The sequence below is a fragment of the Humulus lupulus genome, chromosome 1, assembly GCF_963169125.1.
Source record: "Humulus lupulus chromosome 1, drHumLupu1.1, whole genome shotgun sequence".
Taxonomy (NCBI): Eukaryota; Viridiplantae; Streptophyta; class Magnoliopsida; order Rosales; family Cannabaceae; genus Humulus; species Humulus lupulus.
The window spans coordinates 179,072,707-179,086,358 of NC_084793.1; the positions used below are offsets into that span (position 1 = coordinate 179,072,707).

General features: G+C 39.0%; 1 protein-coding gene across 1 annotated transcript; it reads left to right on the forward strand.

Annotated features, from left to right (window-relative positions):
- The first annotated feature begins 3,173 nt into the window (after positions 1-3,173).
- Positions 3,174-3,560, forward strand: LOC133825064 (uncharacterized). Its single transcript, XM_062258062.1, has one exon. It carries the CDS (start codon positions 3,174-3,176, stop codon positions 3,558-3,560), a length of 387 nt encoding a protein of 128 aa, XP_062114046.1.
- Positions 3,561-13,652: the final 10,092 nt, after the last annotated feature.

Here is a 13,652-nt window from a genome sequence, read left to right on the forward strand (position 1 = left end):
ATCTCAACCTAGAAATCACAACTGTAAAACAGAACTAAAACAGGGCAACCCAGAGAATTCTATGGTTAGAAACTTACCCAAAGCTCAGCTAATGATGCTCTTCAATGGAGGAACACACTCCCAAACTCCCAATGCTTACTTCCCAAGCTTGAATTCTCAAGAATGGTTCAAAAATCACAAAGAAAACTGAAGGGAAGATAGGTATGGGAGAAGCTTCAAGTATACTCTATTTTCTTCTTTTCTTTGAGCTCAAAAATGGTTATATCTATCCTAGGGGTGAAATGACCATTATACCCCTAGGTCAATTAATAGTTTCTAAAGGCTCCCAAGGGCAAAATTTGTATTTTCCACCTACCTCGTTAATCATAATTAACGCTCTCCAATTCCCGCTATTCTCGATAAACTCAAACACCAATAATTTATATCACGTTACCCTTTAATTCCCGGTAACGCTCTAACATTAAAGTCACCCCGAGATTCATCCTGAGCCCCGAACTTAAACCTGTTGTGACTAGACCGCTAATCAATAATCTAAGATCGTCTCATGCCGAATAGCTCGAACAAAACCCACATTATAATGTGGTCTAAACATCATATCACCAACATGCATACAAATATACAATTATACCCTCAATGGGTCAAATTATCATCACACCCCTGTAATTAAAGTGTGGTCCCACATGCATGCATTTAACATCATATTATAATATAATTCACATATACATGCATAATATCATTTAATGGCATACTTAAACAAATATGGCCCTCCCGACCTACTAATCCTGCTATTAAACCACATCGGAGAATTCGAGGCATTACAGTAAATTAAACAATTTTATTTTATCATCTTAACTAATTAAGACTAAATTTATTATTATATGAATTATCATATATAAACATATAATAAAATATAGAACGTTCCTAATATCATGTTTATACACAAATGTAATGCATGCTAATTGCTTATTGTGTGGGTATATGAATGACATATTATAATGCATGACAAAACATTACAACACTTCAAAAATATACATTTGGGTATAATAAATAAATAAATGCAGGTTGATAACTTTTGGGTATTTCTATAAAAAATTACAACACTTTCAAAAATATACATTATTAATGTAACCTAGACTAGCTAAGCCCTGATTAAGAATGTCTTGATCTCGAGCCTTGAGATGTAGTCTTGTTAAGTCAATGCCACCCTTTCCATATCCATTTTGAATTATACAACTTTTAATTATTTTAAACAACATTTTAAAATAATTAAACTTTGGGTTTTGACACCCAAATAGTTTGTAAGGCCCAATTTGAATTTGAGTTATTTAATTAAACAATTTAATTTTAATAAATTAAAAATAAAATTAATTTTAATTTTGGATATTTTAATTATGGAAGAGAATAATTAAAACATTTTTAATTAAGGAAAATATTCAAAACTATTTTAATTATATAAATTACCAAATTAAAACAATTTTAATTCAATTTCAAATTTTTAATTAATTAAATAATTACAACATTTTGGGTAACAACACATTAGGGTTTGCATGACACAAACCCTAGGTGTGTCATTAAGAGGGGTAGCGGCAAGGGGTCCCGTCGGCATGGAGAAGCTCAGCCGACCACGGTGGTGGCGAGCACACGAGCGGCTGCGACGATCGGGACGGAGTCGTACGGTTCTTACAAATGTACGAATGGTTGGGAAGGCACCTTGGTGTGCATGCCATGGCGGTCAGCTATGTAGGTGATGTCGTCTCGATTTTCATGCCAAACTCTGTTGAATCCAATTACAACAACTTTATAATTTGCATTTTGAAAAAAAATTTACAAAATTCCTATGCCCCAAAATTTGGCTTACATTTTTCATCTAGAAATATTAAGAACCATTACTAAACCCAAAAACATGATTATAAACAACCTTTAAGAATCTATCATCATCAATATAAACATCCATCCATTCAAATATATATCACATATAATATAAAATGCACATAGTCCCACATAGTAATTAATAATATGCAGGGATTAATGACTGCTCTTGATACCAATTGTTGGAAAAACATTCAGAGTGCGTAGGGAAATTGCAAAGTGGGCCCATTGATAAACAACCAAAAAAATTTCACCTCTCATATAAACAGTTTATATGTTCAAGAATACATACAGGAACCATTAATATGCAATATCATTAATCATGCAACATATATATATACACGCTCATACATGTATATATATAGAAATACACGCATACATATATATACACACACTTATGTATTATATGCAAACATATACAAATATTTAAGGACATAAATATTTTCCTGTTGAAGTCTATCAAGTGTCCTTGAGTCTTTTCATCCAACGCTTTGAATACTCAGACCACGATCTTTCGGAGTGTTCTCTACACCTCAAGATGTGGGTGGGCACATAAAGAACAAGAATTTGTAATTTAGAAATCACAAGTTTATCTCAACACATGAGTACTTGGGCTATGGCTTGAGAAAGGTTGGAAAAATAAGAGAAGAAGATGATAAATTTCTTGTCTGACAATGTTCTGAAACTCTTCTGAATCACAATTTTTATTCTCTTATTATCACATAATATATATATATATTACATTATTATTCATAATAATAATAATACCATATTGGATTGTTACAACCCTTGTCCATTCCGGAATTGAAATGGGAAGATATAGCAATGGATTTCGTGCTGGGACTACCTGCGATCACGAAACAACATGATTTGATTTGGGTGATTGTTACTAGATGCACAATTACAACACACTTTCTACATGTTAGAACACTGTATACAGATGACCAGTATGCCCAATTTTATGTCCATGAAATAGTTAGACTTCATGGGACACCAAAGTCTTTTGTGTCAGACAGAAAGCCAACCTTTACGCCAAAGTTTTGGGGAGTCTATAGAGAGCTATGGGTACCAAATTTAAATTTAGTACTGCTTTTCATCCACAGACACAGGGATAGAGTGAAGGAACAATTCAGATTCTAGAAGATATACTGAGAGCATGTGTCTTGAATTTTAGTGGATCATGGAGTAAGTATTTCCCATTGATCGAATTCTCCTACAACAACAGTTATCAGGTGACTATTGAAGTAGCACCGTATGAGATGTTATATGGTTGCAAATGTAGATTTCCAATACACTAGGATGAGATGGGAGAAAGTAAGCTTCTTGGCCCTGAATCAGTTCGGGGAGCAAATGAAGCTATTGCTTGGATTAGAGCACGGAGGATTGCATCTCAAGATCGACAGAAGAGTTATGGAGATCCCAAGAGAAGTTATATAGAGTTTTCAGTTGGTGATTACGTCTTCCTTATAGTATCACCAATGAAAGGAGTTAGAAGATTCAAAAAGAAAAGGAAGTTAAATCCCAGATTTGTAGGCCTGTTTGAGATTCTAGAAAGAATTGGGCAAGTGGCTTATCGATTAGCATTGCAACCAGCATTGTTCGGAGTGCACAATGTATTTCACGCATCTATGTTGAGAAAATACGTGTCAGATTCGTCTCATGTGCTTAGCTATGAGACCTTGAGCTTATAGGAAGATCATTCATATGAGGAAAAGCCAATATAGATATTGGATAAGAAGGACAAGGTGTTGAGAAACAAGACAATTCCATTGGTTAAGTATCTATGGAAGAACATTGCGGTGGAAGAAGCGACTTAGGAATTGGAGTCGGACATGAGAGAGAACTATTCAGAATTGTTCAGGTAAATTTCAGGGGACGAAATTATTTTAAGTGGGGGGATAGTTATAATATCTGCTTTCTTAGAGAAAGGTTATTTTGGGAAATTGGGCTGACCAAGGGTGTATTGGTCATTTTGTAAATTATGTGAATGCTATATGTTAAGACCCGTTAGTTGTGAGTACTGACATTTATGTGATTTATATGTTGTATGAATTTTGTTGATTTTCGACAATAATGGATTCTTTCAAGCGATAATAGTGGAATGTCACAAAGGGAAATATTCGACTTGGGTCGATATGAATAATTATTTGAGGTAATTAGTAATAGTGACATGGTTACCGAATTACCCTTGATGATGACTAAGTGGGTAAATAGATAGGAGCGACATTTTAGTCTTATGGTGAATGGATAGAAAAGATGACCATTAGCTTTCCCCTTTCATTTTCAGCATATGTTCTTCTTCTCCTCATATTTTCTCTAGAATTCTCTTTAGCAAGCTCTTGATTTCCTCTAAGATACCAAGGGGAATTCGAGATTCTTAAAGGGTTAGATTGTTGGCAATCACTTCACCATCATCTAGGATTCAAATCTCAGAAAAAGGTAAGGGAATTTATACTTTTGTTCTTCTTGTGTTCTTAATGAAAATTTGGGGCTTTCGGTTGATTTTCATAATTTGATGATTCTATGTTGTTGGGTTATATGTATTGATGTTAGAAACATGTTTAGGAATGTATTGAGGCTTAGATTTAAACTGAAAACTATTGAATTGGTTGGTTTTCAGAATTGGGGAAAATGGGTTTCAGAGCGCTAGAATGTCAATTCTTGATTTGAGACTTGGATTTGATTTTTAGATGCTACCTTGATGATGTATGTAGTGCTATATAAACTGATATGGTGCAAAGTTTTGAGTCCCCAAGTTTTTTGGGATGTTTGGGGTCGAAATGGTTGAGAAAAACATAGTTTTTCTGGGTTTTTTCACATTGGCGCCGCGACTCAAGTGGATGAGCGCCATGGCACAATTGCATCTCATTTGGTCTCTGAAATTCTCTCTCACTTCGGCAGTGCCGCGACCCTTTTGGGAAGCACCGCGGCTCAAATACATTTTCTTGTTATGATTTTTTTGGTTTCTTATTTTGAGCATAACTTTTGACCCCGATGTCAGATTTAGATGCTCTTTATATGGTTGGAAAGCTTGTGAAAATATATACAATCATAGAACCTAATCCAAGTTTAGATGTGATTATTTTAGATTCTTAAGTGGGATATAAGGTTGGTAGTAAGCGATTTCAATGGATTTTGATGGGTAACCTTAGGGGATCATAAGTTAAGGTTCGTAGACTTAATTGGATATGTTTATGGTCCAATTGGAGCCTAGATTGGTTTATGAAAGTAATGGTAGGATTTGTTTTAAGGAGAAACTAAACCTAAACTTTATTGTTTGTGACATAGGGTTGTTTAAGGATGCTTGAAGGAGATCGCACTTGGGTTGTTATCAATTAATTGTTGGACGTAAGGTAAGAAGAGTGGACACCTACATGCAGAGAGTATGTTTGGTATTCATTCTTGCTTATCGATTTATGCTTGACATTATTCATACTATGATAGTATGGTTAATGATATGATTTGGTTTTGGTCATGATACATGTTTGGATATATGCATGTATGGACTACAATGAGCATGAGTGTTATTATGTCTGTATATTATGATGATTTATTAATGTACAAACTATATAGACTTGTGTGTATATGCATGTTGATTTAACTTGAGTGTACGGACTCAAGAGGCTGTCGCAAGGGCAGTGGGCCGCTACAAGAACAATATTTTTGGATTATAATGAGATATATTGTATTGTATTAAATTGAAATATGAATTATGATTATGATGTTATGATTTATGATTGTGTTGACTATCATGTGTTTATGAATTTGTTATGTTTTGGGCTTGAGGGTTGTCTCCTATATTGCTCTTCTTGTTGAGCCTTGGCTCATAGGTACTCTCTATGTAGGTAAAAAGAAAGGCAAGAAATGAGTTAGAGAGATGTGGTGGCGTGAGTACATGTTAGGGACAATGTGACTGTGGGTCCACTGAGGTATAAGGGTTGGATTTGCATTCTGATGGATTCTAGGATTAGGCAAGAGATTATAGATGAGTCTCATACCACTCCTTACACCTTACATCTGGATACAATGAAGATGGACCAAGACTTGATAACTTTGTATTGGTGGCCAAGGATGAAGAGGGATGTGGTGGATTATGTATCCAAGTGTTTAACATGTTAGCATGTGAAGGCTAAACATCAAAGGCTAGTAGGGTTGTTGCAGCCTTTAGGGATTCTGGAGTAGAAATTGGAGGACATCACGATGGACTTCGTGATTGGATTACCAAAGACTATAGGACAGTATGATTCTTTGTGGGTGATTGTGGATAGGTACACCAAATCAACCCACTTTTTGCCTATGAAGACAACTTATATTGTGGAGCAGTATGCTGAGTTGTATGTGAAGGAAATTTTGCAACTTCATGGGACTTTGAGATCGATAGTATCCGACAGGGACCCCACCTTCACCTCCAAGTTTTGGGAGAGCCTACTGAAGGCTATGGGTACGCAGTTGCGATTTAGTACCGCCTATCATCCTAAGACGGATGAATAGTCTTAGAGGACGATTCAGATACTATAGGATACGTTGTGAGCCTGTGTGCTAGATTTTGGTGGATCTTTGAGTAAGTATCTCCCTTTGATTGAATTTTTGTATAATAACAACTATCAGGAGACTATTGGAGTGAGGGGCAATTTAAGCTTGGTGTTTGTTGGCCCCTTCGAGATTCTTTAACAGTTTGGAGAGGTAGCCTACAGATTGGCAATGCCTCTAGCCTTATCAAGAGTTCACAATGTATTTCATTTGTCCATGCTTCAGAAGTTTGTATCTGATTCTACGCATGTATTGAGTTATGAAAACCTAGAGGTGGATTAAGATTTTTCTTACGAGGAGAAGTTGGTTCAGATTTTAGACCAAAATGATAAAGTCTTGTAGAATAAGATCATTACCTTGGTAAAGGTGCTTTGGAGGAACAACAAAGTGGAAGAGGCAACTTGGGAGCTTGAGACTGATATGCAGGGTCGATATCCCAAGCTATCTAGGTAAATTTTGAGGACAAAATTTCTGTAAGGAGGGGATAGTTGTCCCAAATTCGCTAATAAGGCTTAGTGCCTTGATTAGCATGCCGGGAGGGCAATAACTGATTTAATTATGTTATTATGTGGATTAAACGATTATGTGATTAGAAATGCATGTGTTAGGTGAATTAAATATGCATATGTGCCCATTTTGGTTAATAGGAGCATAATTGTAATTTTGGCCCATTGAGGGCATAAATGTGAATTATATGTGTTGTGCTTGGTACCAAAAAATTGTGGTGACATATTTGTGAGGTGTGATCCGAGACGGTCCTAGGGGGCGGAATAGCGAAATAGTCACAACGGGGTCGAGTACCCGACTCAGGGGGAGCTTAGGGGTATTTTAGGGACATAGTATGTGTTTGGGATTACTGGATAACGGGTAGTGAGTAAGTGATTGTTTAAGTATGTCAGGGGTTAAATGGGGAATTATAGGAATACTCGAGGACTTAGGGGGATGTGGAAAATGACAGGATTGCCCTTGGTGGCATTAAAGGATTAAGGTTAGACTTAAGGGCATTTTAGATATTTTGAAAGTTGGGGAATAGACTTGGATGGCCTTACACACTAGAACCCACCAGAATTAGAAAGTACCCACACTCTCTCTCTCTCTCTCTCGGTTGTCTCCCTCTCTTTGATGTGCTTCGAGGTATTGATGAATTCTTGAGGAGTTTGGCTAAGGAATTGAAGAAATGGAGGCTTGAGGTCCTTGGGAATTAGCTCATGCTGTAGTTAGAAGTTGTTTTTAAAGTTTATAATTAGTCTGATTTTATGGTTTTGAGGGATTATAGGCTAAGTATTGGGGTGGTTATGCTGCTTTCACTGGTCCTAGCCAGGGTAGTGGCCCTAGTGAGTAGAAGAGAAAGGCCCCAGATTCTTTTGTTCCTACAAGGTGCTTTCAGTGGCCGTCAGGGAAAGGGAGAGAACTGGAGAAGTTTCCCAGAGTGTCCTCGGTGTAGGTGACGACATAAGAGAGAGTGCAGAGTCAGAGCATGCTTCACTTGTGGGAGTGTCAGTCACCTAAGGAAGGACTGCCCACAAGCCAGAAAAGAAAAACCGAAGAAGAGCGACAGCCTCACTCCAGCCAGAGTATTTACCTTGACTCAGACTAAGGCTGAGGCTAGTCCCTCAGTCATGAGAGATCAGATTTCTAGTGTCGTATCATCATTTACTACATTGATTGATTAAGGAGCTACTCATTCATTTGTATCTGCTAAAGTGATAGATCGTTTGTGTAGACCTTGTGACTTTGTTGCCAATTGGGGAATTGTTAGTCTCTAAGGGATGGGTTAGAGGATTACTGGTAGAGAAAGATAGTAGGGAGTTGTCTGTGGACCTAATTGAGTTAGCAATGGATGACTTTAATATGATTATTGGATGGATTAGTTATCAATGTATGTGGCAACGATAGAATGCAAGCGAAGAATGGTGACCTTTGAACCAGAAGGGGAGGTACCCTTTGTATTTGTGGGGACAATGAGTGGGCCACGAGTACATATGATCTCTGCACTGAAGGCTAGAGACCTAATGCAAGAAGGTTGCATAGGATTCCTAGAAAAAATAGTGGATACCTCTAGGGTTGTTTCATTTGGACCAGATGAGACCAGACTAGTGTGTGAGCTTCCTGATGTATTCCTAACAAACCTACTAGGGTTGCCACCATACCGAGAGATCAAGTTCATCATAGAGTTGGCTCCAGGGGCGGAGCCAGTGTCTAGGACACCTTATAGAATGGCTCCAGTAGAGTTAAAGGAACTGAATATTCGGTTGCAGGAGTTACTGGATCTAGGATTCATCAGACCCAGTTTTTCGCCATGGGGTTTTCCAATGTTGTTTGTCAAGAAGAATGATGGATCCTTAAGGATGTGCATTGATTATAGAGAGCTGAATATGTTGACCATTAAGAATAAGTACCCACTGCCTAGGATCAATGACTTGTTTGACCAACTACAAAGAAAGACGGTATTCTCCAAGATTGACCTTCGGCTCGGCTACCAATAGTTAAGGATTAAAGAGGAGGACATACCAAAGACCGCATTCCATACAAGGTATGGACATTATGAATTCCTAATCATGTCCTTCAGATTAACCAATGCCCCAGCAGCCTTTATGGACTTGGTGAATAGGATCTTCAGTGATTATTTGGATAAGTTTGTGATCGAATTCATCGATGATATACTGGTGTAATCCCAGTCAGAGATAGAGCACAATGTGAGTTTTGGTTGAGAGAGCATAAGCTATATGATAAGTTCAGGAAATGTGAGTTTCGGTTGCCTCAAGTAACTTATCTGGGCCATATTGTGAGTGAGGACGGGATTCTGGTGGCCCAAAGCAAGATTGAGGAAGTGAGAGATGGGCACATGCCAAGTAGTGTACTAGAGGTTAGGAGTTTCTTGGGATTAGCAGGGTACTATTGGTGGTTCGTTGAGGGATTCTCCAAAATAGCCACACTATTGACCGAGTTGACCCGTAAGAAGACCAAGTATGTCTAGACAGATTGATGTGAGAACAGTTTCAAGGAATTGAAGCAGGGACTAATCACCACTCCGGTATTGAGCCTTCCATCAAACAATGAGAAGTTTATAGTCTACTGCGATGCTTTGAGGCAGGGTTTGGGGTGTGTATTGATGCAAGCAGGAAAGGTGATAGCCTACGCGTCGAAATAGCTAAACGAGCATGAGCAAAGGTATCCCACTCATGATCTGGAATTGGCAGCGGTGGTATTTACACTAAAGTTTTGGAGGCATTATTTGTATGAGGAGAAGTGTGAAATATACACCGACCATAAAAGTTTAAAGTACTTCTTTACTCCTAAAGACCTGAATATGCGCCAAAGGTGTTGGCTGGAATTGGTGAAGTACTATGACTGTGACATTTTATACCATCTTGGGAAGGCCAATGTGGTAGCCGATGCATTGAGTTAGAAGTGCCCAGGGTAGTTATTTAGTTCGAGGCCGATATCAGAGAGGTTAGCTGAAGAAATGACCATAGCAGGAATTGAATTGGTAGTGGGTCAGGCGAGAGATTTTAGATGAGTCTCATACCACTCCCTACACCTTACATCCGGGTACAACGAAGATGTACCAGGACTTGATAACTTTGTATTAGTGGCCAGTGATGATGAGGGATGTGGTGGATTATGTAGCCAAGTGTTTAACCTGTTAGCAGGTGAAGGCTGAACACAAAGGCCAGCAAGGTTGCTACAGCCTTTAGGGACCCCACCTTCACCTCCAAGTTTTGGGAGAGCCTAGTGAAGGCTATGGGTACGCAGTTGCGATTTAGTACCACCTATCATCCTTAGACGGATGGGCAGTCTGAGAGGACGATTCAAATACTAGAGAATATGTTTCGAGCTTGTGTGCTGTATTTTGGGGGATCTTGGAGTAAGTATCTCCCTTTGATTGAATTTTTGTATAATAACATCTATCAAGAGACTATCGGAGTGGCTCCATGTGAAATGTTATATCGAAGGAAGTGCAGATCACCCATCCATTGGGATGAGACAAGTGAGAGAAAGTATTTAGGTCCGGAGGCTGGTCAGAGGACCAATGAGGTGATTAGGAAGATTAGTATTGAATGCTCACCTCCCAGAGTCGATAGAAGAGTTACTAAAACTTGAGATGCAGGAGTGTAGAGTTTCAAGTCGGTGATCATGTATTTCTCATAGTTTCTCCCTTGAGAGGGGTGAAATGATTCGGAGTGAGGGGAAAGTTAAGCTGGGGGTTTGTTGGCCCCTTTGAGATTCTGGAATAGGTTGGAGAGGTAGCCTACAGATTGGCAATGCCTCCAACCTTATCATGGGTTCACAAGGTATTTCATGTGTCCATTCTTTAGAAGTATGCATCTGATTCTACTCATGTACTGAGTTATGAAATGCTGGAGCTGGATCAAGATTTTTCTTACAAGGAAAAGTCGGTTAAGATTTTAGACCAAAAAAGATAAAGTCTTCCAGAACAAGATCATTGCCTTGGTAAAAGTGTTGTGGAGAAACAGCAAAGTGGAAGAGGCAACTTGGGAGCTTGAGACTGATATGCGAGATCGATATCCCGAGGTATTTAGGTAAATTTCAAGGACGTAATTTCTGTAAGGATAGGATAGTTGTCCCAAATTTTATAATAAGGCTCAGTGCCTTGATTAGCGTGCCAGGAAGAGAATAATTTCTTTAATTGTGTTATTATGTGGATTAAATGATTATGTGATTAGAAATGCATGATTAGGTGAATTAAATATGCATGAGGGCCCATTTTGGTTAATATGGGAATAATATTAATTTTGGCCCGTTGAGGGCATAAATGTGAATTATATGTGTGTTGTGCTTGGTACCACAAGATTTTTGTGAGGTGTGATCCAAGACGGTCCTAGGGAGCGGAATAGCAAAATAATCACAACAGGGTCGAGTACTCGGCTCGAGGGGAGCCTAGGGGTATTTTGGGGACATTGTATGTGTTCGGGATTACCGTATATTGGGTATTGAGTTGGTGATTATTTAAGTATGTCGGGGGTTAAATGGGGAATTATATGAACACTCGAGGACCTAGCGGGATGTGGAAAATGACGAGATTTCCCTTGGTGGCATTAAAGGATTAAGGATAGACTTAAGGGAATTTTAGATAGTTTAAAAGTTGGGGGATAGACTTGGATGGCCTTAGACACTGAACCCACCAGAATTAGAAAGTACCCACACTCTCTCTTGGGCTTCTCTCTCTCTCTCTCTCTCTCTCTCTCTCTCTCTCTCTCTCTCTCTCTCTCTCTCTCTCTCGGCTCTCTTCCTCTATTTGGTGTGCTTGGAGGTATTGAAGAATTCTTGAGGATTTTGGCTAAGGAATTGAAGAATTTGAGCCTTGAGGTGCTTGGGAATTAGCTCAGGCAGAAATAATCACAGACGTAAGGGTCTATACTGAATTGTGTTAAGTTCTTGGTTGTAGTTAGAAGTTGGTTTTAAATTTTAAGCTTAGTCTGATTTTTTTTGTTTTGAGGGGTTATAGGCTAAGTATTGGGGTGGTTATGCTGCTATGGTATGGACTGTAGGTTGAATTTTGAGTGTAGGGGTCGATTTGGCTAAGAATTGGTAAGTTAGGCAAAGGAAAATGTAGTGGAAATGTATGGGATTTATGGGTTTTGAGGCTTGAGTCGCGTCCCTATTCTCCAGATGCTGTGACCCGCATGAACTCAGAGGCTCGAGTCGCGTCCTTGTTCTCTAAGCGCCCCGGACCGTATCCCTTAGATGAGAGCCCCAAGACTCTTTAAATTGTGGCGCGCCGCGACCCTTAAGGGTTGTGTCGCGGCTCAAATATACAGTGTTGCCAATTGAAGGATTCTACTACCTATTTTGGTAGAATTCAAGGTTCCGAAGGCTAGTATTACAATCTGAAGTTCTTAATTGGTTAGGGATTGATGGATATCTATTTATTATGGAATTGTGACTAGGTTTTACGGCAAGGCTTGAGTTTAGGGGATCGTGCTTGGGATTGCATTAATCTATCAACTCGGGACACAAGTAAGAAAAATGTTTGGCCCATAGAGCAGGGCATGGCCTGACTATCTGTGTTTAAGTTTTTTTATGTGAATGTTATGACCTGCTATGCTATGTGGCATGATTGTGAATGAACAACAAAGGCCAAGAACTGTGAAGGCCGAGAACGGCGACGGTAAGGGCTAGGATCGGTGATGATCACGTTGAGTGCAGGTCACTATGGCGAGACCCTTTAAGGGTGTTGTATCCACCCGCTTGGTGAAGACCACGAACCCAGGGCCTGGTAAAACACCTAGGTCGACATAGGCCACTATATGTTTAATCTGCTGTCTATTTAAACTGTACATTATTGGATTGATTGTGATATGTTATGCGTTGAGTTTTCTTGCTGGGCTTCGGCTCATGGGTGCTCTATGGTGTCGGTAAGGGCAAGGGAAAGGTCAACCAACCATGAGTTGGAGAGCATGGAGCGATGTGTACATGTTCGGCCTACCTGACTGCCACGACCGGGGTTGTTTGAGGAATTTACTATAGATGGCTGATTTTGTCGCTTGGTCGAATGTATTCACATTTTTGAGTTTTAATACATTTTGAAACAGTATTTTGGGATCCCAAATGTATAACTTTTATGATTTTAATGAATATTCAAATCGTTTATGACTAATGTTGTCAAATGATTCTTTATTTCAATTTACTCACACTTTTCAACCAAAAACCTCGATTAGCAAGCTAATGGCACATTTTATAAAACACATGCTAACTGCTCTAAGGTAGTAGCCCGTTACAATAATGCTACCAATGAAGATGTTCAACCTCTCGCTACCTAGAAGAATATCAGGTGGGGTGGTCGCGCATGAAGAGGTAAAAGAGGTGGTCGCACAGGAAATGTTCCTCCACCTATTCCCCAAGAATGGGAGACCATATTTGCTGCAATGGAAGCAACTATTAGATGACAAAAAGAAGAGTTGAGGCAGTTTAGACACCAGCAAGCTACTCATGTGCCAGTAGTACAGAATGTTCAGCTCCAGCCTGAACTATTAGCAGTTTACTATGAGGTGATAGATCGATTGGAACCACTATACGAAAGGTTCCAAAAACAGTATCCTCCTTAATTCGATGGGAGCATAGACCCTATAGATTTTGAGGATTGGATGATCAGAATGAACTCAATCCTGAATTTCATGATTTTGATATGGAATGACAAGGTGGCATTTTCCACCCATATGTTCAGAAAAGATGCCATAGTATGGTGGGAGGATGTTGAGAAAACAAGGGACGTTAATTTCATTACATGG

What these genes read in the sequence shown, in the direction of transcription:
- LOC133825064 (XM_062258062.1), top strand. Translation starts at nt 3,174, where the DNA reads ATGGGAGAAAGTAAGCTTCTTGGCCCTGAATCAGTTCGGGGAGCAAAT.